The following is a 27,611-nucleotide window of genomic DNA, read 5'->3' on the forward strand; positions in this document are numbered from 1 at the left end:
ATGTTCCTTTTGATTCTGTTTTGACTTATATTACTTCCAGTAAGATGAGTTTTGTAAGGAAGTTGCACACACACACACACGTATGTCAGGCCTCCAGATTGATGGTTTCGGTTTCTGGGTGACACATGCATTTTCTTTATATGGATTTTGACATAAAAGCCAGAAAAAAATGTGATACTGAAGGACATGTGAACTGATTATTCACTGTTACTGACACACACACAGATGGGGATACACATGTTTGGGAGCAGGTCCAGCTGCAGACCTGAGGAAATAAAGTGCGTTTAGTTGCATTCAAGTAATTTGTGAATCTCAGTATATGTTTATTTCCATTTGCATACATAAACACAATCTCAGTGCTCAGTATTAAACATTGACATTTGGACTATGCTTTTTCTCACATAATACTGACGCAGGCCTGTCTTTGTTGGAGTGTGCGTGGACAAGAAACAGAACCCCCAATCTGTCCAAAAACCCCTGCCACTGAAGTTGAACAAGCTAGTGCACTCTGGGAGCCTGTCCCATACACAAAGCTAGGGACTGTTGCGCAAGGTAGGGTGTTCGGCTAAAAACCTGTGCCAAACGAAAGTGCGGACCAAGATCTAAGACCATGATAAGCTGAAAAAAAAAAAAAAAAACTCATCACATGGTTAAACCTGATTTAGCAATGTGGAAAACACAAAGCATCTCAGCTGCTGTCTCTGCTTGATTTGAGTTTATCTCTGCTTCTTTACCAGTTTTATCTGCCTCTCCCTTATTTCTGTGAATCCATGAATGAAAACATCTCTGTTGTGCAGCCGTATCAGAAAGATCTACTGTTCAACAGGATTGGCACGCAATTTAGCTGTAACAAATTATTTTGAGGGTGTGGAGTAGAGCTACTTAGACAAAAAACACTCAAACTTTTTGAGCCATACATCGCCAAAAGGAGCTTTCAGAGGATCTACGATCAACAATTGTTGATTTACATAAAGCTGTAAAGGGTTACAAAGTGATGATGTCAGAGACTTTAGAAACTCACCAGTCTACAGTTAGACAAACAAACTACAAATAGAGACACTTTGGGACTGTGGCTACTCTACCAAGAAGTGGGCACCCATTACCATACTATACTCTGTATATATATAGAGAGATACATATATAGATAATTTAAGTACAAAATAGTTGTGTGGTTGTGTAGACATCTGTTTCGACTTGTACCTGCACTGAGCTGACTTGCTTTTTCATTGTCAAAACAAGTGTACAGTGTAGAGGCAATTGAGAATGGACATAGAGGAGTCAGTGGGGTTGCAGAGTGCACACAGTATGAAGTGTCAGGGGTCAGCAAAGACACTGAGCTGTGAGGTCGCTGTCAGCAAGGTCAGAGGTCACCGGCCAGTATGTAGAACAGCACAGATGCCTTACAGACTGACTAGACTTTCTCTCCAAAGGCACAGCTGCACCCTGTACAGATGGCTAGCAAAGGAAGACAGACACTTTGTCTGTGTTCTGAATATGTTCATAATTACCAAAATACTGGCTGTGTTGGAGCATTTCTCCTCTCTGGGTTGTGTTTATAGGAGTATGTTTAAACGTGCAAGCTGATCTCCACGTCACCAAAGTAGCACTTGCATCCTGTGTGCTGTGTAAGTGTGTGTGCTGGTCATATTTTCAGGCTCATTGGACATTGGACTAATGTCCGCTTGTAAGTGTTCGGGATAGGGTTAATTTTCCTGAGGTAAACAGAAGCAGTTCTACAGACCAAAGCACACACACACACTAATACACACATGCAAACTGCTTAAGCTCAGCGAAAGTACTCTAGTGTGAAAGAGCATCAGATGTGTGTAAACACAGCTTATCCATTCCACTCCATATCCACTCCATATGGACAGATCTCTCATGACCTGGGCAGTTTCCTTGTGTTGTGACTAGACCAGTAAAAGGTATATGAGGAACTACTTTATCTCTGTGGTATACAGGACTTCCCTTAAAATCCAAATAAAATGACAAACAAAACCACCAAACAAACCAAAATATAAATCTGTCGCTGAAGTTTGGACTTTTCTAGAAATCCACAGGAATGACAGCCTGGCATGTGCTACATGACAACATGACCCATGATCTGTTAGAGGTCAGTGTGGGTGGAGCGTTTCAGGGCATGTGCAGAATGTGTGACTCCACTTCCTCATCTTATCTCCATTCCACTGCTTTCATATCCTCTTTTGACCAACAGACAATAGTGATAATCTAATGCAGTCTCTCTCTTCTCTGAAGGAATGGCGCCCTAGTTGCATCTGTGAAAAGCACACTGCAGCTGCCTCGTTGTGTATACTGTGCGGACAGTTTGCTTGTTGGTATGAACTGCAGGGGTCGTCTGTAGTTTGCGGTTGTGACTCTTTAGCTCCCTGAGAGACCCACAATAAATGCCACAGAGTTATACTTACTATTATCTTCTTATAAAGACGTTGCTCAATCATCTGTACAGCTGTGTTTTTTTAGAAATCTAAAGACTCTCAAACTCCATGCTAAATGTAAAGATTGGGACAGTGTTTTAAAACTATTTCCCCATCGTGTTGTTAGGCCCCAGTCTACACCTTAAAAGGTAATTTCCCTTGAAACACCCTTCAAACACAAGATGTAGTTAGATTTCTTATATTTAATGAATTCAGTTTTAGTGGTCAACCCTGTTGTTTCAACTGAACATTCTTTCTAACTAAGTAGAAACTCTCTGATGAACCATGCAGTCTGCTTCCTTTAATATTAAGCCCTCTGGGCTCCCCAAACAGGTTTTGCACACTATAATTCCTGGTACTCCTTGTACCCGTACTGAATGTATGATAAAAACAGAGGCTGTTTCGACATTTTTTGTTCAGTTTGAGTCTGGTTTGAGGACTTTGCAATGAAAATAATTTGCATACACCAATCAGGGCTCTCAGACTGGAAGGTGGCTACACAGCCCAGTGTGCAAGCAGCAGCAGTGCAGCGTGTTTTGACACCTGTCGATTAGAACCAGCATTACATTCTTTCCATGCGGATTCCTGTACACCACAACATTAAAACCACCAGGTGGAGTTATTGTTGGGACTGATTGGCGTTTGGTTGGTATTAATGCTGTTGGTAGAGCTGTTGTTAACATGGAGAGTTTTCTCTCCTCTTCAGCTAGTAGCTCCTTTGCTCTTCCTTCTTTATCGTTCTGAACCACAATGTTTTTTTTCACACATCTTATTGATGCAGTTAATAGTTAATAATCATAGACAAAGAATTACCGTTTCAATAATTATGTTACTACTCTGGCTCCCTTATATGAGTCTGATGTGTTACATCACCAGACCTTTCTGTATATTAGAATTATATTCTATATTATGTCATATGGCCCAAAGCTTTGTTCAAGGTAAATTAGGCTCAGGCCTAAATACTGTGGAAATCAAATCTTATTTCACATCATAGCAAAATCACCTATGTTAAATTAACAGAGAGAGAGTGGTTAATTTAAATCAAAACTTTCTTTTAAGTTGTTCATACTAATGCAGATCAGTTTGAAAATGCATCCTTTTGTGCTTTCAGCCCACTGGCTGCTCTTTTCCATCATAGAGACTGTATTTTATTTATAATTTATTTTAATTCTGTTACAGGTGAAGCCTGAGCAGGTCAAAATGTACCTTTTTGAAAACATGATTTTCACCATGTCAGCATTTCTTTCATCTCTAATTTTCTTTTTTTCTATTTTAGTATTTTAATAAAATAATATCTAATCAAATCTATCAATCTAATATCTAATACTCTAATATTAATAGTATAATACAATACTATAATAGGGAAATTATCTTACTGGTGATCATTTCAGTTCTCAGCTACGCTGCACTCAGCACGGGATTATTGACATTTTTGTTGGATAATCTTTTTCATTTAGTCATAAGCCCTGACAGAATCATCAGTTGTGATGAATGTGCTGTTTTGTGTGTGTGTACAGACACAGCATTGCTTTGTCTTTACTAGTTAATGAAAACTGTCTTGATATTTGGTCAGGGGTAATCGACTAGAAGACAAGTAATAAATGGTGATCTGGGAAACACACACACACATACAGTTGTAAACATAACTGATTGATTATCCTGCTCTTGAGTCCTCCATAAACTCCTGTAGTTTTTGAGATATTCCTGTCCTCCCTGTCTAACCTCTTCTTTGCACATTCTCTGTAGTCATGTTTCCTCAAACATTCTTCATTCTTCATACTGTATGGTAATTAGTTGAAAAGCAAGAAATGCAGAGAATAAGGCATATTAAAAAGGAAAGTGAGTGAGCGTTGAACATTTTATAAAGGATCAAGTTTTGGTATGTAACAACCATTAACTGTGTGTGTCTGTGTGTGTGTGTGTGTGTGTGTGTGTCTAAGAGTGCAACTCATCTCCCAAATGCCTTCCATTACATGGTGATTCTCACTCATGCACAAAGAAATGCTGTGCAGCTGGTTGTTTGGTTACTCTACTATCCTCTTTGAATCTCACACAACTTCACACATGGATCACCCCTTGAGTTTACTCAGCAATACAAATGCTGCAAGTAGAAAAATTGGCTCTGTACAAAAAAAAAAAATCAATAGCCTGTGTAATAGTTAAACTGTATATCTTACAGGATAATGATTAAAAGGATTATAATTGATGTTGACTTTGTTTGACTTATGTCATCAGAGATACAGTAGCAAGTGATATGTATGAGTAAACCACTCATGTACACAACTTAAGGTCATCTTAGTGTATAGTGTATAGGTATGTATAGTATGAGGAAGTGTTTTTTCCCAGAAGTATGCGATATTTCTTGTAGTAAACAAGTGGATATTAAAAACAGCTGCATGTTTTTACCTTTGCTGAAGATCAGCACAACATTGCTTGATACAGTACATGCATGCAGACAAACAGTTGTGTGACCTATAGTTGTTTAAACTAATAGAACCTACCTCAAGATAGTATACAGTATATGTGATAGTGATACAGTATGTTATACTGACAAAACATTCTGCATGCAAATCCATGTTTGTATGGTTCAACAGCAGTTGCATTGCCTGTGGCCCTTTATATATTGACAACTGTGTTTGGCCTACTTAACAGAGAGATAGCCTAAGGCTAGCATAGCTGGGTCAGACTTCTCCCAGACATATCAACACAGTCGCTTCCCACTTTCAGTGGTCTATACGTGTAGTATTTCTTGGCATCCTCTTCACATCCATGGTGACAGCTGGAGTAAATGATTGCAAACTTTCTTGCCAGAGAGAAAGAGGGTCTTGGGTGGAGTGTTTTTGTGTGTGATTGTGGATATACAGTATATGTGTGGTTGGATCCAGCCTCCTCCGTAGGCCATTGTCAAAAGAATACAAGGCTGCCTTGGTAAAAGATTTCCCTTCCTACACATTCGCCTCTTGATTGGCCAGACATGACAGGAACACAGCTTTCCTAACCAATAAGATGAGGGACTCGAGGGGTCCTGCCCCTGGACCAAAATAACCCAGTAAATACATTGAGAAGTGGAGCTGGCCCACTGCTGAATGCTTTGTGTACAAACAAGGGATGCTTGTCAGCCGGGTCCTGCTGAACCATGCTGCCCAGTGTTGTCCTCTGTTGTGATAGGCACAACTAGCTGAGTGGCACTTTGATACCAATGTCTGTGTGTCTGCATTCACAGCTAGATGATGGGGGGCTGTAAAGGAGAGCATGGACGCAAGGTATTAATAGTGTGGGGTGTATGTGTGATGACCTCAGGCCATTGCTGATGGATTTGCTGACTAATTTTAAAGCAGGTCTCTATATTTTACATAAATGAGTTGAACTTACAGTAAGGACTATGAAGTAATAATTATTACTCTAATGATAGATACAGTTTGGGTTTTCAAAAAGTGTAGATGTCAGAGCTGTCACTTCATAAAGATGTATGACAGTCAGTAAGCAAAGATTTCTGATTGCTGACTTATTAAAAACCTCTGTTACATGTTCCACAAGTGAAAATATTCTGCTGTTATGCATAATCTCACCACTGGGAGGCTCCTTTAAAGGTCCTGTGAGCAAGTGGCCATCATCCAACCTTCTGTTGCTTTTTCAGCTGGTTGTCTCTGTGGCTGTCTTGCCTTGTGTGTGTATATATATTTGACTAGGCATGAGTGTTTTTTATGTGCCTGCATAAAATTAAGTGAAGTAAGGAGGGTACATGGGGAAACGATTCTCTTTGTGACTGTTGTTTCTGTTAATAGTTATGTTTTTTTATTTTTCAGAAGAGGTTTTTTTTTAATGTGAACTCAACCAGTCTGTCATATACGGCAAGTTCACAGAAAGTCCTACAGCTCCACTTTAGCTGAAAATTATGGAATTGATAGCTCATTTTTGTAGTAGCAAACATAAAAAAGTGTGTAAAAAGACAGCAAAACTAGCTGGAACTAAATCCCTACATGCTAGGTATGGTCATTGGGGTGTGGGATGGTGCAAAATTTTTAGCAATTGTGTTTCTTGTGTAATCACCTACACAATTTCACACCTGTGACATCTATTTAGATCACTTTGCGTCAGTGATTAGCATTTTGCTTTGAGTCAGTGCTCTGTGGTTTCTTCACCTTTGCACATTTTTCAACAACATCATTTTTTTATTTTATAATTCTTATAATGCTTATTATTTCATCTTGCCACAATGCAGTTATTAAGAATTTCAAGAAAAGACAGGAAATCAAACGTATTGCTATGGAACAGGCCTTTTTTTTTGCATAGCATCTATCACAGTGATTATGCTCTCTTGAGGATGTATAGATTTGTTTGTGCATTTGCGTGACAGGGTGAGCGTGCGTGGAGGCACAATTGGAGTAGTAAATGTGCTGATTTACTGCTGCTTATCCTCCAGAAAAAAACAATCACAAGGATCTGGCAGACAAAATAAGGAATTGCTTCCAGGATTTGTATTGGTTTATTCATGCACATTTCTAAATCTTGCTGTATGCAAATGCTGAGCGCTGCCCTAAAAAGGGGCATAAACTGAAAGTTCCACATCAGAGATAGAAAAGAGAAAGAACGAGTTTACTGGACACAGGGCTCTCCTTGTTGTTGCCCCAGACTACAGCATACAGGCTAATTTAGGGGAAGAGGAGAGTGGAGGGAGGAGTAATAGGAAGCTGCGCTGGTGTTTAAAGAGAGGGAGGAAGGTGACTAATAGTGACTGTCAGCCTACTGTAACTCGGCTGGTGGAGGGAGGCGTGGCGTCGCAACCATTGGACCGGCATATGTATGCATGTAGTTCAGGCAGCAAACAACTGTCTGTTGCTGTCAGTGAGTGTGTGTGCATTAACACGTGGAGGAGCCAATATCTCTTGGATACACAATGTTGTCTCTGGGATAGGGCTCTAGGATTGCTGGTAAGAATCTAAGTTTATATGTACTTTACAGTATGTATTAGTGTCTCGTTTCTCCCTGCCTGTGGGATACAACACTATCAGCCTTAGCTCCATTCATGCTGGTGAATTTGAGATGAAACAAAACATGTTTGATCAGGCCTTGTGTTGTCGGTAAGACGACTAATGTATGCTGTGGCAACAGTAGAACAGGCAGTGCGTATATCGATGTCAACAGAAAAGTCATTTGTTTACTGTTCATGTTACAGTTTGACCTTCCAAAAACAGAAAAAGTCTTTACTGGATAATTTAGAAATGTATGATTAGTTTTGTGCTGCTAACAAAAGGCTGAATGACAGGGAGATGGTACTGGTTGTGTGACACTGCGAAGAGGAGACAATACAAGTATATTATGTTGGAGATTATGACAGTTCACTTCGACACCAGTCGAAGCAACAGAAACTGTAAACTGTGGTCTGAGCTTAGCAAGCTCTTTTGTGTTTGCAGGGCTGCTTTCTTACTTGTTCAGTTATTATTACCTGCATGAAGAGGTTGACTACATGTCAATGTCAGGATCTAGTTGTGTGTTTGTATCGCTACGTGTGTGTTTGTGCCTAGAAAGTTTATAAAGACAGGGAGTACCCTTACAAAAATTAGATAAGACATTTATTTTTTAGTTTTTCTTTAAACTTTCAAGTATTGCATAAGATTTAGCTTTTGATATAGACAAAAGTTTGATGCCTCAGTCTTGGAAATGATGGTATGTCAAATGGCGTGTATTCTTTCCCTGACTTGCCTTGCAGAGGAAGTTGCTTCACCGCTGACAAAACTAGGAGTTGTGAAAACTTATGGAAGGAAAGGGGAAGTGATGCATTGTGGTTATTATTGATGATGCTGGTCTATCTCGTCTTTCCTGTATCTCACTGTGTTGTGCTTTGATAAGAAGTGGCTCAAAGTTGCACTGATAACTTACTCTTGTCTTTTAGTTGCTAGTTTTACTCCACTCATTTCTCTAAGATCTGTGAAGCAGAGTGACCTAAGAAAGACCCAGCTGAAAGATTCTCCCTGAGCAAAGATTTCTCTTGGTCAGCTATATACAGACTATGTTTAGAAGTTGTCAGACATTGTGATTCATACACAGAAATGATGAGTTATGGTGATTCATTCGGATGACCTTCAGATTACCGAGCAGAAAAGCTTGTTGACAGCAAAGTGTCTATCCACTTCAAGTTTACTTTCAACTCAAGAACGCTGACCATTACACTGCAATTGTCTATTAACCCCAACCATGATTAAAAAAAAAAAAAAAGCAACTCAAAAGGAAAAGGCGGCAGTGTTTTGAATGTTTTACATGAGTGCACAACTCAATTAGTTTTTATATTCAATAGAGCTTCTTCAAGAACATGCTTAAACCTCTGCTCATTTGTAAACTTAAACAAGATATGTGTCAAAACCTCCGATTGCAAACTTGACATCATGAAGGCAAAGCTGCAGCAGCATTGTGACGATTTACTAATCAGTCAAAGGTGTGTCCTTCAAGAGAATTACAGAAATAATCTGACTATCCTCAATGCGTGTTTATACTCAGCTCTAATCACGGTCGGCTGCCTCCCTTGCTTCCGCTGTGGAAATTCTTCAGTGTGTGTTCAACACCTGCTGCTTCACTCCCCTTATCACTTCACTGCCTCTTCTGTTGCTCTTCCACACCTACCATAATTGCATATGCAACATTACAACTGTTCATCCAAACTGTCCATTTTTGTTGTACATTTATAACCAATCATTTTTTCTTTGTTTCTTTCTGTGTGTTTTGTCTCTCTTTGTGTCTGTGTTGTTTCACACCTGCCCCATCTGCCCCATGACCTTTCCATGCAGATTGCCCTCATCTTTCTCCAGCATCCAGACATGTAGTCAACAGCATAAGCTGAGCGCATTCTTCTCTGTGAACTCTTTTTTTCTCTTGAACAGGTAATTGTGCATGCATCTATATGTCGGCCTGTGTGCATTTATGTGCTTCTGTGTATATGTTACTGTGGAAATCACTCAGTGATTGTGGAGCTCCCCTGCAATAAAACAGCAGACCTTCCTAACTTAAATAGAAACTAGAATCATTATATTTAAAGTCCTGAAGTGACCTCATTTATTCTCGTGTGCCAACCCCTGTGTGCTGTAACTGGATACTTAGTACCTTATGTAATGTGTACAGATGTGATTTGAAACCAGTTTTATTTCTAAAATAGCAGTTGACCCAACAGAATACCAGTCTTAAATATTTGAACATGTTCCGACCGTCCATACATCTGCCAGTCAGTCTGGCGGCACATCCGTGCAGGAGAGTTCGCTGTGTTCTGTGTGTTCCATAACAGATACAGCTGTTTGTGTGTGTGAGACCAAAGAAGAAGGGGTAAGGACCCCATACTTTCCATGCCAGCCATGTCACTTAATCCTACCAACCTTACTAGTTGAGTGTGTGTGTGTGTGTGTGTGTGGTGACGGAGGTTTAAGAATATTCATAGTGGAGGGTCTGCATGTTCTGAAAGAGTCTACTCAAAAAAACCAACACACACTATAGAGCCGTAATACACCCTGTCACTATGACCCCCTCCCACCCCCACCTACCCACAAAACGCACACGCACAGATGCATCCAGATACACACACACGCACACATGCACATAAACAAAAAATAAAAACACACCATGGCTCAGGGGAACAGGGTGTTCCTGAAAAGGAGAACAGAGAGCAGGGGGGGTTATTTTAGTCATCAGAGCAGGCAGACAGATAGCTTAATGTGGAAAGAGTGTGTGTGTTTTAGTGAGCCTGCATGTGTCTGTGCAGAGATGACCTGTGTATATACCTATTGTAGCATTTGGATACATTTTGATATTAACAGCTGTGTTAAATCTCTTCTCAGAAATGATCAGAAGTTTCAAGCCTTTTTGATTTGGCATTATTCCCATATCCTTTTTAGATACGGGCTGCAAACTGTCCGACTTCCTGTTGTGGTGCTCTGTTCTCATAGTTCAATGCACACAGAGGACACCTGAGTGCATGTACAGTATGTATACATCCCACGTTTAATTGTTGGCTGTCAAAAAGGCCTTACTTGGCTTTGCACAGTCACTCCTAAAAATACACGGTCCACAAATTAACACCATGTCCCTGAGCACAGATGCCATGGCCCCACACTGCTCCTCTGTGTGTGTACTGGGTGCGTGTTTGTATGTGAATGTGTTACACTATTTATAGGAAGAAACCGCTGTAAAACTGTCATCACAGTGTGCACAGCATATTTAAACAATTCTTAAGTATATTTTGCACATCTTGTCTGTTGTGTGCATTTTGCTATCATGTGTGTTTGTGACTAATCTATGGCACAATTCAGCGTTGACCTCTGACCTCAGCTTCCTCCGCTCTGCATCCTCCCACTGGGTATCATTGATTGAAGTGAAGGAGCTGTGACATCACAGTGTTGGACACACAGTGGCTGCTCTGTGTTCCTGCTGCGTCACAGAAGCCTGCTTACCCCAGTGATGCCAGGCAATGGGAAGGCCCTTGTGGGGGATCATGCTGCCTGGTAGCTGTGTGTCACTATATAATATCAGGAAGTCTGTCTATCAGATACAACGGGTGGATCCCAATTATATTAATTGGTCATTCTTCAATCCTCACTTGCACCGGAAGTTGTTCATGTCCTCCATATTGAAGGACGTCCTCATTCTGAGGACAGAGGATCGAGAATTGATGATCAATCAATGTTTGAGGAGAGAAAAGCAAGAAGACACAAGACAAACCTTCACAGTAGTCTTTTACTGCACTAACATACCCCATTTTTGGAAAACCTGTTGATGATTGGCTGCAACTGATCTCACTGATCAGAAACCGCATCACAGCATTAGCACAGTTTTTTCCTGAAGTACAGTGATAACTTTAAACATAACCGATATAAGATATCCAAGTTGTTATTGTATTTGTTTCTAGTTCCATTTTTTGCTTCATGAATTTTTAGGTCTCATTGACAAAGAGCTGTGAACAACTTTCTTTATACAAGTGAAACAGGTTATTTGTCTTTTACATCTGTAGTCTTATAATATGGATAAGATTGTGTAGACAAATTAGTCTGAACAGTGGTAGGCTATAAATACTGTGTAAAATATATTGACATAATTTACATTTGTTTAAGTCATGGCACGGTGGAGCAGTGGTTCACTGTTGCCTCACAACAAAAATGATCTGGGTTCAAATCCACTGGTCAGCCGGGTGCCTTTCTGTGTGAGATGGCATGTTCTCCCTGTGTCTGTGTGGGTTTACTCCGGCTTCCTTTCACCATCCATAGACATGCTTGTTGTGCCCCACCTCTCGTCTAATGATGGCTGGGATAGGCACCCCTGCGACCCTTAAGAGGACGGTTAAGATAATAGATGGATGGATGAGCTAATAATGCATTTCAACAAATCAAATAATCATTATATGCAATAATGAGAAAAACAAAAACAGCAAATGCAAAGTAAATAATAAACATTTGTTATTAAAAATCATGAGCTGACAACACGGCTGAGTATTGAAGTCTACATTAATCATACACTGAGGACAGTAAAAATACAGAAGCAGGTTTTAGTAAATGAGCAGAAGAAAACACACACTGTGCAGAAGGTGGTAACTGTGTATCTTAACTATAGTTTGGACAGATACTAACTCCAACCCAACATTGTCTGGATGGGACCATAAGCTGCTCTAAAACCTGGATCTGTCTGTATAGATGGAGCCTTTCTAGATGTGCAGGCTGACACTAATGCACTCCAATACTATTGTTTCAACCTTGTTTTGGATTGAGGTTGGGCATTACGTACATGTTATGTATCATGGCTTAGTCACAGTTGGAGGTTATATAATACATAGGCAGGGTTATGTAAACATGGCTGTGGCTATGGCAGCAATGTGGCCTCTAAATCTGGCAGTTTCATTTAGCAAATGTGTTCACAGAAAATAACAATGGAAGCTAACTTTGGCAAACAAATTGCCAAAAATCTTTAGTCAGATTAATTTCCTGTTCTAAACTGATTAATTTGGGAACTGTTTACTCATAAATAGGGGATTTAAACTGGTGTCTGAGAACCACACTCTGTTAGAACCTTATAACATGTGTTCCTCTGCCATGAGAAGATAACACTGTAGTCTTAGTCTAAGTTTTAGTCTTTGAACAACACTTTTGTGTCAGTCTTGTTTTGTCAGGTAACTAACCTGTAATGCACCCGTACGACGTAACATAATATTGAATGTATATGGTGGAAGTCAGGTACATTTTATTTTTTATTTATATAGCCAAAATAAGAGCTTTACAAACTGTACAGCACACAGGGCTAACCTTAGACTCTCGAGGCACAGAGCCCACATCCTTCTCTGGCTGGCATTCCTACTTTGCCAATTGAGTTTGGAGATGTTATCACTCCACTTGTCAGACTCTATTAATAAACTGTGCAGCATTCCACCACCGTGCGTGTATGTGTGCACACACTTATTTGTATGTCTAAGTAAGTATTAAGCACCTTGAAAGAGACTGTTACTACTACTACCACCTCTGTGACTAGTGTGTCTCAACTTCTCTACTTTTTAATTTTATTTCTGTAGATATTTTCGTTTGCAGTTTGGATAGTGTGGAGTCCACATTTCCTTAAATCCCAGTTGTGGTACATGTTATTGTTGGAATGTGTGTTTTTCAGTGTGTATCTCTGCATGGGTGTGTGTTTTTCATGTGGGCCATCCAGTGGGCACAAAGCTGGCAGTGTGTGCCCCCCCCGGGTGCTGAAATGTACACTTCGGACAACAGGCGGCTTCAGTCCTTCTCAATAGGAGCTGCCCTTCTTATTGTACCTCACGCACAATGAGCTTTTCTCTCTCTGTCTGTCTTTCTCTGTCTTTCTCTCTTTATGACTTTATGACCATGTACAGACAGTGCTTCTGATGAGAGACTGCACAAATCTGACTCTGATTGATGTCCCCGTCATTGCTTTTCTGCCACTCTTCATCTTACACATCGTATAGAGATTGAGTTCCTAATCTCACTTTTGAGTTCAGATGAGCTTAGTCATGCCAGGAATGAACACAAGTCATTGCAGAAGGGGAACTATTAGCCTGGGAGTCCCCACTGAGTGTCTGCTTGTATGCATGTTTATGAGTGTGTATGCGTGAGAAAAAAAAGGAGGAGATGTTGTAAGGAGGTGATGGGTGTTCCCCATGGTCTTTTTCCTCACATGATCACTGAAGAACAACAAGGCCACATGACTACCACATGACCTTTCTACCATTACAACAGAAGTTCTCCTGAAAAAAAGTTGTCTCTTTTTGGAAGAACGCATTGGGGGTCAAGAGATTATTATTAAGAACCTTGTTCAGCCCAGTGCTGCATTTCAGCCGTGAGAGTTAATGGATGAAGTTAGAGTTAGGCAGAGGGTGTGCAGATATTAGTCTGTTTTGCTTTGGTTGCCATAATTATGCACATAACAGGATGTTATGTACAATGGTAAATGGTCTGACTTACATAGCACTTTTCTGCCTTATTGGTGCTCAAAGCTTTTACAGTGCTTGTTTAATTATTCACACTGGCCTGACCCACGAGAAACACAGACAGCCGCCCACTTGTATGTCACTAATATTAAATGGAGTGATAATTTACAAGCCTAATGACATTGTCACACCCTGGATCCTTCTTGCTGGGATTTAATTAATCACTCTTTGATCATTTAATTCTTTGTTTCTGTTTTTCCTTTTTTTGTTTGTTTGTTTGTTTGTTTGTTTTTTGTCTCAGTATTTGACATTAAAAACCAAGATCGGTAAAACGTATGCATGCATATACAGTAGCTAAAGGATTTGGTGCTGTTTGTTTGTAAAGGATTGAAGTTTGCAATCCATTTGCATTAGTACATAGTAGACAGACAGCAGTTTCATAAACAGCTACAAAGATAAGACAGAATTTAAAGGCAGATTTGAAGTTACCTTAATTCTCATATATACAGTAACTGAATCTATGTTTTATTGTACACTGGACATTTGTCAGTTTGTGCTCTTCTGTTGTCTTGATAAACTATATTATCTGATTTATGTTTATGTACAAGACAGACATCATATGAGTACACAGCACATTGTAAACAATCAGATTTTTACTATGGACTATAGTGTATTGAAGCCATAGACAGGGATTCTGAAACAGTAAATAATCTAAGTCGTACACATAAAAGGTGCTCAACATTCTCCCTGATCGTATATCAAGTTTTTTCTCTTCTGTAAAGCTGACATCTGTTTCCTGTCTGTCTTCCTGTCCAGGAAAAGGGATCTCCTTTCTGTTGCTCTTCTTGAGATTTCTTTCACTTTTTCCTTATTCCGTTACATTTTTTGGGACTTCATCTGCTCTTAGGATCTAAGGATGAAGGGCAGGATTTGTACAAATTGCAAAGCCCTCTGAGGCAAATATGAAGCTATATAAAAATACTTGCTTTCTTCGAACACCTTGTTAAAGTTGCCTGGGTGACCTTGAATCAGTAGGAACACACAGTTCATGAATGGTAATTTATAGCGTGCCCAGTGCGGCATTAGGATACATTTCAGAGATATCTGTAAGTTGAATGGCACTAGTTTCTGCAGCAAACATGTCTTCCAGCAGCTCCATAGTTTTATTTATTTGTTACTTGTTGTATTTGAGATGTATGGAAACAGTACAGTCACTTCTTGACCAATGCCGGCTGAGAGCAGTGACTGTCTTAACCATCCACTTTTCAGGTTCTACTGGAGCCAGTCCAATCATTACTGGGTAAGAGGTGGGGTACACCTCGGATAGGTGGCCAGTCTGTCTGAGGGCACCTACTTAGTCAAGCAGTCCTGTTAATAAATTGATTGTAGTATTTGTTTGTTCTTGACTCCCAAGGAGTTAAGGGTGAGTCTATGTCAGGCTGTTATTATAACCTATTATCATCTGACCACTGACTGAGTGGACATACTGTCCTAATTAGCATGAAGCTATGTTCATGATTCTTGTCTCGAAGTAATGAGCAGTACCTTCACAATCTATTTCTCTGTTAGACAAACATACTGCAAGGCACGTAAAGAGCACCTAACCACAAAGATACAGCTCAGTAAACAGATTTTGAAAAGCACATCACAATTTTGCACTCTTCCCCTTCCCCTGTCACATCTCTCTTCTCGTCACTAATGCACACATTAACAACTCCACATCGAGGCAGTGGAGGTAAAAGTGTTTGATAAATACAGTACTTTTTTTGTTTGGGGAATTACAGCAGACCTCTGATAGAGATTTACCTTTTGCAAAATTCAGATTAAAATTGACCTGCACTTCTGTTTATTTTCCCCATTCTTTTGTCTTTCACTTTGATTTTAATTCTCTTATATTATTTTTTTCTTTCTTTCTCCACAGCTTCCTCTACCTCTCGGGCTGGACTGTGGTACATTGACATCGGCTCGCCCTCCCCTGCCCCCTCGCCCCACAGCAATGGCCTCACGCATTGGGCTGCGAATGCAGGTACAGCACAACTGCAATACATACAACCTCTTTATTATCTATGGACATCACAGTCTGTTTGTAGTGTTGCTGGTTGAGTGTATAATGCAGAGGAAGATATTCTAGTCTGTGTGTTTAGGTGGGAGATTTATTGGAAGGACATCTATTTGCATCATCCAGGTTTTCCACTGATACATTTGGACACACTATATGGCCCTTGGATATTTTAGGATTTATATACGGTACCTACTTTTCTTACAGGGTACTTTAATAGATGTGAGTCACCAGTTGTTCGCTGCTAACGAACTGGCAGCTTTTTGTGCACACTCTTAAAAAAGCAAAGGGGCAGAGGAAAGACAGAAGCAGCGTGGCCCTTTGAAGTCAGTTTATAGGCCAGAATGTTTTAATGAGTATTGCTGTGATCAATGTGTGCATATGTTTTTCCAGCTGATGCGAGACCAGCTGCAGCAAGAGGAGCAGCGTGAGCGGCAGCACCAACAGCAGCAGAATGCAGCCCTGCAGTACATGCAGCAACGCATGGCAGGGCCACCTGCACCCACCCCGGCCATTAGTACTCCACAGCATTACCAAAGCATGCAGGTCCCTGTTGAGGTGCTTAAGGTCAGTACGGCTACAACAGATGCTTTTCATTATCATTTAATGTCTTTATTTTTGTTTTCAGTTGAGTTCTTATCTAATCAGTTGCTCAATTAGCCAATGAAATTGCAATGTCCATCACAGATTCCCAGAGCCAGGGTGATATCTTTAAAGTCGTCAAAATATTGAGTTTTCAGTAATGTAAAAACAGAGAACAGCAGCACATTTTTGCTGGATAAATTGTTAATGAAGAATTATAGCTAATCATTTTTCCTGCATTGATCACTTAATTAAATTATCATATGTTATCTTATGTTAGTGTGTGAATGTGGTCAGTGTAGTCAAATACGAAGCACAACACAGATCTGACTATGGGACTGGTGGACGAAAGAAAAGATCTTGGTTAGAGCGTTTTCAGGAGGACATGAAGCTTTTGCACTTGTGTTAATCTACTCCGATGTTACTTAGGAGACAGGACAGGAGGGTGCAGCAGGCACTTCACTGGCCATCCTGTCTTTTCAAACAACAATCAGGTATAGATTTGAAATAGACATAGAAAATATAGTGGTGCAGCAAGCAGGTAGGTTGACAGAAGGGGGAGTAAGACCAATAGATAAGATAGGTTTGGCATGTTATGTGATAGAACAGACAGAAACGACGCAGATAGTCTGAATCAAACTGGGACAGATAAAGATGAGGTGACATTTCGCCCGATTCCTGAGATGCCTGTGTCCTTATCTTTTGTGGTGTGCATTATGGGTTTGTGCAATACTCCATTATGTTCTTGCCTGTGTTCTTCTACATTGTTAATTTTCTTGAGTTTGTATTCACTGCTAACTTGCCGCATCAGCAGTTTACTCACTGTGGAATGGTGTTTATGAAATCTCCTGTTGAGTTGTCAGTGTCTTTTCTTTCATGTTGTAGATAAAGTGAGATGTTCGTCATGGCCTCTGAGCTTGTCATAATCCGCTCTGTATTTATTTGGACTCCATGTGTGCTGACAGAACTGAGCTAGATAGGTTGAAGAATTCTGACTAAAACACTAGAACGAGGGAGGATAAGTGGACATATGTATTTATTGAAATATTTCTGGTTGATATGATATAACTGGCTGGTCTCGTAGGGGCTGATGAGTTGAATCTTTTGCTCTTTAGATCTTTGGAGTAAACTCACACTCACCCCCTGAGCTTTACTCATTGATATGAGGGAATGAGGCCAGCCCCTAACACCAGAGGATTTACTGTGGTTTTGCCCTTTGAGGCATTGCTGCTCACTTAATGCTACTGTGTTTTAGGGTACGTAGTATAATGAAGTGTGTCTTGTATTTTATATAGGTATAATTTGGAGAAGGACAATAACCTATGTATATATTTATTGAATATATGTGCATATAAGTGTTTTGTGGTTTTCACATAGGAGCTACTCCCATCAGATTAGCACTAGTGAATCTATAACCTGCCATCATGCATTAAGTCTAATTTTAGACCCAGCAATAAGAATGACTAAATAAAAAATGGAAATGCTGACAGATGCTACTTTTGTCATTTTTTTAAATCCAAGTTTTTGCAACCTTCAATATATGTAAAAGTCAGGGGGGTGAGTCATCCCTGTGACACAGAAATTACCCCACCAGTCACTGCATTAGCTTAGATTTGTCTTTCAGCAACACCAAATCACAGCTATAAGGCCTGCATGTCCTATGTCTCCACACTTCATCCCAAGGAATCATTAACAGGAAACATGAACAAAGAGTTGGATCAGAGTGCAAAATTAATAATTGAATGAGAGTTAATCAAATCTTTTTACCGTCTATCCTTAATACAGGTACAGACCCACCTCGAGAATCCTACTGACTATCACATCCGTCAGTCTCGGAGGCAACAGGTGAAAGAATACCTGTCCACTACCTATGCCACGAAACAGGTACCTGTCTGAATGCCTTTACTCTGTACTGCATGTCAGTTGATATTCACATAGTATTGTAGTATATTAATGTATGTCAGTACCCTGTCAGTGATTAACTCAATCATTACCTGTCCTCTCTCTCTCCCTAGACAGTTAACGCAGTAGCAGGACTGATTCCACCCTCTCCTCCCCCAAACATGGCACCTGCAGGGGGTTCAGCGTCTGCCCCCCCACCCCTCCACTCACCACACATGCGCACCGAGCAGCTCATGTCTGGAAACAGTGCCCCCAACAGCCCCATGGCCATGCTCAACATTGGTTCCAGCCACGAGAAGGAGGTAGATGCCGGCGACCGGGAGACCGTGGCATAAACATTTATTCCTAGACATTTTATAAAGTACAATTTACAACAGCCATATTGAACAAATATCCTTAGAATATGACATAATTACACCCCTGTATAAAATTACGAGGATTGAATATTATCTCCAAAGTCACACATTTTATGAAGGAATCATAATGATTTGATTGGTCTGTGTAGGCTGGCGCAGCATTTGTAAATGCAGTGGTGTTAATGTTTTGTGTGTACAGTAGGTGTGTACAGTAGATGGATGTGTTGACTAACTGGCAATAACTGACACTAACTTTCATTGGAATTTAAGTGCTCCATTATGGCCTTGCAACAGTAATTACAGCTTAACAAGTGACAAGGAAACAGCTGAACCTTGCAGACTTTGACCACTTCTCTGCTTCCATTGTTTGACCTCTCTTGTATCTGCATCTCCGGTTAGCCTCTATGACATAGAAGTTATCATGTCTCTTGAGTGTTTGCACCTGCAGACAAGTTTATCTTTAGGCTTATATGGCACTAGTGTCAGGCGATGCAGTAAACGTACAAGTAGTGATAATACCTAACATTATATTAAAAAAACAAGTGCTGCTTTAAAGTTAGACTTTAGGGGTCATTGTCAAATAAATAACATGGCTTCTCGTTTTTTTCCAGATGGATGATGTCATTGATGACATCATTGACATGCAGTCCAATTACGATGATATTCAGACATATATTGACCCTGTCCAGATGCCAAACACAGTAAGTAGATCCTAAACATAAGAGCTACTCCACCAATAAGGTGGTTTCGTTGACCTTTATATAACTACTGTACTTTGCATCCAACTGGCTCATTTAGTGTCGTATGATTTGGTTTGAGAGTCTTCAAAGATCACAAATCACAATAAAATGTATTATAAGTACGTTTTGTATAGGTTTACATAGAACATACAACTTTTATACATCACCTTTAAAGTACAACACAAGAATTTCCATGTATTGTGTTAAATGAATATGTAGTTCTCTGAAAACCTTAAGGTCCTAATTTGGGCACGGTCTGTGTTAAATGAATCACAGGGTTGGATATGACAACTCATCACTACTCTTACCTTTCAGCAGTTCCTTCAACCACTTCCTCTGCTTCTTTATTTCTTCATCTCCCTCTTTGTGTCCTTGGTTTCAGTTGTTATTAAGGATGGTGTGTTAATCCTGGCCATGTTGACTCTACTAAGCATTTAGCATTACAATGCAGCCGTTGTAATTTTGCTCCAAACCTGATTTCTTGTTGATCTTTTATTTTTAATCCATATGCACAAACACAAACTCACAGATACACATTCAGAAGTTTAAAAAGGGCTTTAAACACTAAATATTCCATCTATAACATCTTTAGAGATATGCAACAACTGTAGGGAAGACATATTAGTGAGGACTCCTTTGTGCTTGAGGGAACAAACAAAAATTAACAATTAAACTGCCGCAGTTAGAGTTCAACTTGTTTACAAGACTCTCAGAGAGAGAGGGAGGTGAAGAAGAAGAGGGGGAGGAAAAGAAGGGAGGAGGGAAAGGGGGGTGAGGGCAATTTGTGCAAGGGGAAAACAGGCTGAAAGTCCAGTTAGGGGAAAGTTCACTCTTGTTTGGTGGGGAGCGGGGGTAGAAGAAAGGCAGGATTGGTGCTACTAAGGTCATTCTCCTGGGACAGGGGCGGCAGTGCCAGAGAGAAGTGCTGTGTGTGCTACTTGTTCCTGAGAGAGGAGAAGAAGAAAGGGCACCAGCGTAGTGAGGCAAGGAGTAGAGGATGAAGGAGATGAATAAGACTTATGCGATTGTGGAAGTTATTGAAGGAGAAAAGATTCAGCTGGTAAGATACTGGAGTGTTGTTGTTTGCAAGTTGTCTGTTTAAAAATGAGTTTGATTGTTGCGCTAGGAAAATTCTACTCTTGAGCAGTAAACTAAAGTTTGGACTAATGCAGAGGCAGCTCTAATTTCCAGCCTCGGGTCCCTGATTACAAGATGAGACACAGCAGTGGTGGTGTGCAAAGATTAATTTGAAACAAGTGTTTTACATTTGTGTGTGGATTGGTGTTAATATGCTCTGTAACATCAGGAATTTTGCATGAGTTTGAGTCTGAGTTGGAGTTGAGCATCATGTTTGGGATCAGTGAGTGCATATGGAGTATGTATATTTGCAAGTCTAGACTTCAGGCTCAGACACACTGTGTGGTCTTACACACTGCCTCACATTTGTGTGTGTGTGTGTGTGTGTGAGAGAGAGACAAACCCAGGCAATCTCCTCTAGCTTTATCTGATGGTATCTACTCTGTGGTTGATTGGTTTAATCACTGTACTTGCGTGTGTTTCTATGTGTGTGTACATGTATAACAAAGAATGATTAGATTATGTGACTGATGAATCCTTTGGGTGATCAGTATGTGGGAAACTAGCACAATAAATTTCAAGAAAGAGAAACTCAAAGCACATATCAGTATGTTAGTATTGTCACGTTATCAGAACATATATCTGATGCCAGCAGCATGTTAGCAATACACTGGAAACTAAAATTCTAGCTTTATTCCCAACTTGGAGACTAGTGAGTAAAATTCACCTGCTAAGCCATGTGGGGATTAAAGTGGAAAACTCCACGGAATTTGAGGAATCTCAAAGTTTAGTAAAAGCTGGGAACACCACTGAATACCAGGCACGAGTGAAGGGTTCCACTCATAAGTGTGTGTGAATGTGTGTGAACTAATGGTTGCACTGAGCCACACTGAGTCCCAGTCATGCTTAGTTGATCAAATGAGTTACACCAGTTCTTCTTAGAAAGGTGTATGGTGAAAGGTGGGCATGGGAGGTTAATAAGAAGAATGGGGAAGGCTGGGAAGTGCAAGCCTTCCTGTGTGTGTGTGTGTGTGTGTGTGTGTGTGTGTGTGTGTGTGCTCTTTTGGCAGCAGATAACGTCAAACAACTATGTCAGAATAAGGCATTATATCAGTGTTATTTGTAATTCTGAAACGTAGCACGATACACTGATTGATTTTTAATATTTGCTCTGGAAATTAGTCACTAAGTCAGATTTTAGAGATGCTCAGTAATATAAAGATCAACTGGACAATTGAAGATGTAATTTCCCACACTTAAACATTTTAACATACAATTAGCGTGCAGCTTCACTTACAGTATAGTGTATCAATATCGAAAAATCATCTGAATATTACAGGTTTTTTTCTAGGTAGTTCAGCTCTAAATCATAACGATATAATTTCTTCCTTCCTCATGAAGAGTTTCACTTCATCTTAGATCTTTTGTGAAAATTCAGCAGAGCATATGATTTACATACAGAAGTCAACCTGCAGAGGTCTGTGTGTGTGTGTGTGTGTGTGTGTGAGTGAATGTGTTTGATCTCCCAGCTCACACAGTAGCCAGCAGATAAGGCATCTTTTCCTTTGAGTTCTTTATCTAGGCCTCATTAGCAGTGTCACATTTGCCCTCGCTTCAGGGCGTACGACACGGTTGGTAAAAAGGCATAAAAATTCGACCGCACTCTGTAAACTCTACAATTAAAAGTAAATCATGTATTTTTAGGAGTCTATAAAAATATATCACTGCTGTTACACAACGTCTAAAGTGCAAGAGTTAGCACTAGCTTCACAAGTGTTCAGGAGCTGGAGAAGATAGAGGAGAGAATCAAGCCATAAAGAGCAGATAGCGTGATAGTTAATCATTGCTGTGTGTTTGGCAGGTCATATCTTAAGTGTGATATTATTGCATTATCTCCTGTTATCTGATCTTTATAGCACACTAAACATGAACACTAACTTCACAAAGCCACTTACTGAGCTGTATAAGCTGGTAAATGAGTCATCTAGCGAACGTTCAGAAATGGTCGAGATCTGCACCAATTTGACAAGAGTTTGACGTGTTTTCAGTTTAACTTTTTACATTTTGATTACCTTTTAAAAGTTTTATGACAAGTAAAGCTTATTTTGTGGAATGCCACATTATGTTTAATCAGTTCATTTACAGACAACTGTGGTTGTCTGCAGCGAACATCATTATTTTCTTTGTGTTATTTTTTTTTTTAAATGTACATTTTGTGCACACAGTGCATCTGACTGTTTGCATGTGTGTGTTCTCCTAGCTCCCTCTGTCTAGCAGTCACCTGGACGTGTATACAGGTCCTGGAATGAAGGGGCCAGGCATTGCTATGACCAGTAACTCCTGTCCTGCCAACCTCACCATCAAACGAGAACTGTCAGGTGGGAAACTCAGGCTTATGTAAACTGCAGTGAAATGATGATAGCTAGGAAGTTATACAAACATTATACAAACTAAACTATTACTATTAAAATGACATATTGAAGACTGTTTGTCACTGAATGAATCTAAAATATGAACCCAGGCCTTGTCTATTTATGTTTTGGGATTTGTGGACACTGAAAACAGTTTCTGTTGAGATGTGGCACAGTTTCAGCCATTAGTTAATCACTTTTTGTTATTGCAAAGACACAGAAGCCCGTGCGATGGCCAAGGAGAGACAGAAGAAAGATAACCACAATCTGAGTAAGTTTTTCCCTCAGCGTGCTTTTTACACACATGAACACACCATAATTTGTCCCTTCCAGAAACAGTTATACAGCGTGGGCTGATTTAGCTGACTTAGTGCAACTAGTGGGTGGATGGTTAACCTGGTCATTTCTGCTGTTCTGGCATTTCAGTGTAATTGCCTGTGACTGTGTGTGTGACTGTGTGTGTGTGTGCGTGTCCAACATGGACTGATCTGTATTTGTACTTTGCATTATGATTCAGTATTTGTAGTGCTAAAAGTGGCAGTCAGTCAAGCACTCTCTTCTTTACTTTAACTTGATTTCTTTGGACTTTTGTCTTAATACCATTTTGTCTTTTCTTTCATCTTCAATAGTTGAAAGGAGGAGGAGATTTAACATCAATGATCGTATCAAAGAGCTGGGCACCATGATACCAAAAACCAATGATCTGTGAGTTGCTATCTCTATGCTGTATTTTTCATATGTATAAAACCAGCCACTTCTAGTTGCTTATGTTTGGAAATTGTCTGTGTGCACTTTACTGTGCGCTTAGTGATGTGCGCTGGAACAAAGGCACTATACTGCGTGCGTCAGTTGAATACATCAAACGCATGCAGAAGGATGTGCAGAGGACCAGAGAGGTGGAGAGCAACTTCAAAAGGATGGAGATGGCCAACAAACAGTTGTTACTACGCATTCAGGTAACTCTCTCAGACATGTACACAGAAACATACAAAAAGCAAATTAATTGGTAGTGATGACGCATCCTCCACCCGCTGTCTACAGGAGTTGGAGATGCAGGCGCATCTGCATGGCCTGCCCAATACCTCTCCCTCTGGCCTGAATCCATCTGACATGATGGCTCCATATATAAAACAAGAGACCAGCTCAGAGGAGAATCTTTCTATCCCCCAAGTACAAGCCCACCATCACCATCAGCATTTACAACAGAACCAGGCTCAACCTCAGGCCCAGCAGCACCCCTTCTTTCCTCAAAACCACCTCCACCCCCAGGGCCAGGCGCAGCCTCAGCCCAGGCAGCTGCCACCACTCCCCCAGCACCTTCAGCCCCAGCCACCTATTCAATTCCCAGCAGTAGGCAGCTCCCAGCCCTTTGACTTTGCCCAGTCGCTGGACTTGTGCGATGGGATACCCGGCTTCTCAGATGGCATGTCGGGGCTGGGTGACCTGGGCGGACTTGATGTCCAGGGGAGGAGAGGTGAGCTGGGTTTCCTAATGATGGACGAACCCTTGTCCCCCATGGGCAGAGACCCACTGCTCTCTGCAATGTCCCCTGAAGCCTCGGTCAACTCCAGCCGCAGATCCAGCTTCAGCATAGAGGATGGAGACATACTGTAGACACGTATACACATGCTCATACAAACACAAGCACACACATGCACACGGAGGTGACGGTACGTGAACAGAAGCTTTGACACATTTACAGTACAAACAACAGAAATAAATCAGATATTGACCAAGCACACAGTCACAACATGCAGCACATCCTGAACACATCACACAGTTTGAACATACAGTACACAGATGTCACTCACTTGTGCTACAATAATCTGTTAACAGTACAAGCAAAAGATGGTACACAACACTCACACAGTGAGTACATTGAAAATATTGAAACCACACACACACACACACACACACACACACACACACACGGCCAAGTGCATGTGAGATAAACTGAGCAGCTTGAAACACTGCCAGGTCAGGAGGTATATAGCACACTTGGCCTTGTTTCCATAAAGGTGGCTCTGAATCATAATTAAACAAGGGACAAAAACCAGCAGTTAATTAGACTGAAGTTATCAGATACAAGGACAAGCGAGTGCACGGTCTCACTTGATAGAGGACAAGTTATTTTCCCCTTTACATCAACCTCTTTCAGTAACCATAAATGATCGAATGGATGATAGTGAATAAAATGGAAATAGCTTTATGGTCCTGCATGCATAATTTATATTAAGGAGATGCAGTCCAGTCACTTTGTTCTGTTTGTCAACTTGTTATGCCACCGTTTGCTCTAGCCTCTAGCATTAGCTGTGTTAACCTTCTAAGCTGAAGTGTATTTTTAAAATGGACAGTGTAGAAGGCTCCAAGGATCGTCCATCTTTCAGCAATGCCATTTTCATTCATCGCATCTACCCTACTTGATGCAATAAATGTCATTTTAATTGTCCCTCGGTTTCTTGACCTATAACGTTTCCCACTGCATTTTTCCAAAGACACTGTAAAGTTGGTTGACTTTGAAAAAGAGTAGAGAAAACTATTTGATATTTTTCAGAGAAAGAGTGTCATCTGAACAACAAGATGTTAACCTGAACTGCATCAGGGCAATAACACATATGAATGTGCCTTTTGATTTTTGCAGCTGCTGCTCCTCATAGGCATCTTTTCATGGCCATGACAGGGGTTAGACTTAATATCTTATCTTAATTATGCCTGTAAATGCTTTAGAGTTAGCTTTCTTACGAGCTATACCTTTAATAATATTCTCACTAAGTGTCTTTGCAGGGCTGGTACTAGAAATCCAGGTGAAGGAAAGGTAGTGTGACAAGGTTTGACAATAAATCAAGAACAAGATAGTCTGTCACTGCAAAATCACAGCATTACCACACCCGCACATGTATTCACAGTCTCACCAGGGTCAGAAACAGGCATGCATTAAACATGCACGTGCTGGCCTAGTATACACGTGCATTGTAGTGGTCAGATACAGATACACATACTGTACATATATAGTGCAGTGTGCATATGAGACTGTTTTCATAGCAGCGTGTTAACAAGTCTCCTGTGCTTCAGTCTCTCCCCTGATGGGTCGAGCGAAGCTGCCAGCTGCAGAGGTGAAGCTCAGGCCCACTGCCACAGTTATCCCACTGCCTTCTGTTGTTACAGCGATTGTTGGAGCAGGTTGAGGTGGATCCTGAGTTATAGACCTTGGCTTTGATTTGAAATAGCTTATGATCATTACTGATAGGGTAGAAAAAAAAAACTTTGATGGTGATTTTTTTTTTCTGATTAAAAGAAGTGTTTGTTTTCTTTATTTCGTTATGGTTTGTTTTTATTTTATTTCCCAAAGCACTGGAAACTATGTTATTGTTTTGACTTTGTACATGGAAGAATTATGGAATAAGATTTATTTCAGATGTTTTATGCCACTAAGCCACTTAAATGTATTTTATCTGTATTTGTTGTTTTAGTTTTATTTCAATTTTATTCCAAAACTACCCTTTGTTCTCAGAGCCATTTTCAGAAACACTGTAAAAGCATTTATGTCACTGTGTTTCATGGAAAGCCATTTATAGGACTTCAGATTTCAAGCAACTTTAGAGAGATGATGAGATTATGTACATTCAAGATGCCATTTTTATATGATTTGGATTTTATTTTTCTCTCTGTTTAAACTTAATATTTTGGAGCCAGACTTAGAGAGTAGGTGATTCTTTGATTTCAAATTTCTAATTGCTCATTTTCTGAATGTAAAGTTTACCAGTGGTTCTGGTCAGACTGAAGCAGGTTGGTGTTTTCACCTTCCTCCCTGACTTTGGTTTCCATGGAGACCGGGATAACGACAGACTTGTATGAACATATACACTGAGCCGAGGAGTGGTGGTTGCTATGGTGTCGTATCGCTGACTGTATTTGTCTCTGTCTGTCAGTCGGAGTTGTGCCTTTTCTCCATCAGCCACAGATTGACTGTTGTACTGTCACCCAGCCAACACTCCAAAGAGAAGCTCAGGCCTCCTCTACTCTTCCACTAGAGGACGCTCTCCAGAGCAAACTACACAGGGAAAAATGGCTCTGATTTGAATGAAAATATAAAATGTTTTAGCTGAATCCATTGACTGGCTTTAGTGTTTTGTTTTGTTTTTTCCATTGTCGCAACCTGCAAAATCACAGTGTTTATTTGTGTGGGGATAAAAAAAAATTATCACATAATCGCAAAGCAGCTGCTGAAGAGAGAATATTTCTGTTTTCACCTTAAATCTCAGGTCGCAATTTTGTGACATCTCAAGTAGTTTGAAGGCCAATCAAATATCTAACTTGCTCAACATGGAGACTCACAATCTCAAGTACAAATTAGATGAGCGTTTTTACATTATATGTCCACCAGGGAGCACCAGAGATCTATTTGGTGAAGACAGTCCTAGTGCCTCATATAATTCACTTGAACTCTTCATGGTTATGCTGTTATAGTAGTCGCCGAAAGTACTCAGGTGCAGTGCAGTTAACATTTTTTTAATACTATTCAACAACCTAGTTCCACTTTTGTTTATTCACAAATGACAATCACATAAGAATGAATCACAGTCGCGTGTGTTGTTGTAAACCATTTTATAAAATCCCAGTAAAGCAGGAGGGTGTTCCC

General features: G+C 40.3%; 1 protein-coding gene across 4 annotated transcripts in view; it reads left to right on the forward strand.

The window, feature by feature from the left end:
• Nucleotides 1–27,079, forward strand: part of tfeb (transcription factor EB) — a 29,062-nt gene extending 1,983 nt beyond the window's left edge. The window contains exons 1-11 of one of the 4 annotated variants that reach the window (XM_026348056.1): nt 7,233–7,366; nt 15,767–15,871; nt 16,298–16,471; nt 18,272–18,370; nt 18,502–18,690; nt 19,356–19,445; nt 22,822–22,939; nt 23,187–23,243; nt 23,602–23,677; nt 23,772–23,928; nt 24,014–27,079. In XM_026348056.1, the coding sequence (XP_026203841.1) occupies nt 7,235–7,366; nt 15,767–15,871; nt 16,298–16,471; nt 18,272–18,370; nt 18,502–18,690; nt 19,356–19,445; nt 22,822–22,939; nt 23,187–23,243; nt 23,602–23,677; nt 23,772–23,928; nt 24,014–24,586 (1,770 nt within the window). In that variant the 5' untranslated portion in view covers nt 7,233–7,234 and the 3' untranslated portion in view covers nt 24,587–27,079. Of the gene's footprint in view, nt 1–7,232; nt 7,367–15,766; nt 15,872–16,297; nt 16,472–18,271; nt 18,371–18,501; nt 18,691–19,355; nt 19,446–22,821; nt 22,940–23,186; nt 23,244–23,601; nt 23,678–23,771; nt 23,929–24,013 lie in introns of those variants that run through there. The other 3 variants (XM_026348058.1, XM_026348057.1, XM_026348059.1) reach the window with 3 other exon arrangements.
• Nucleotides 27,080–27,611: the final 532 nt, after the last annotated feature.

Source organism: Anabas testudineus, chromosome 5 (genome assembly GCF_900324465.2).
Source record: "Anabas testudineus chromosome 5, fAnaTes1.2, whole genome shotgun sequence".
NCBI classification, from domain to species: domain Eukaryota; kingdom Metazoa; phylum Chordata; class Actinopteri; order Anabantiformes; family Anabantidae; genus Anabas; species Anabas testudineus.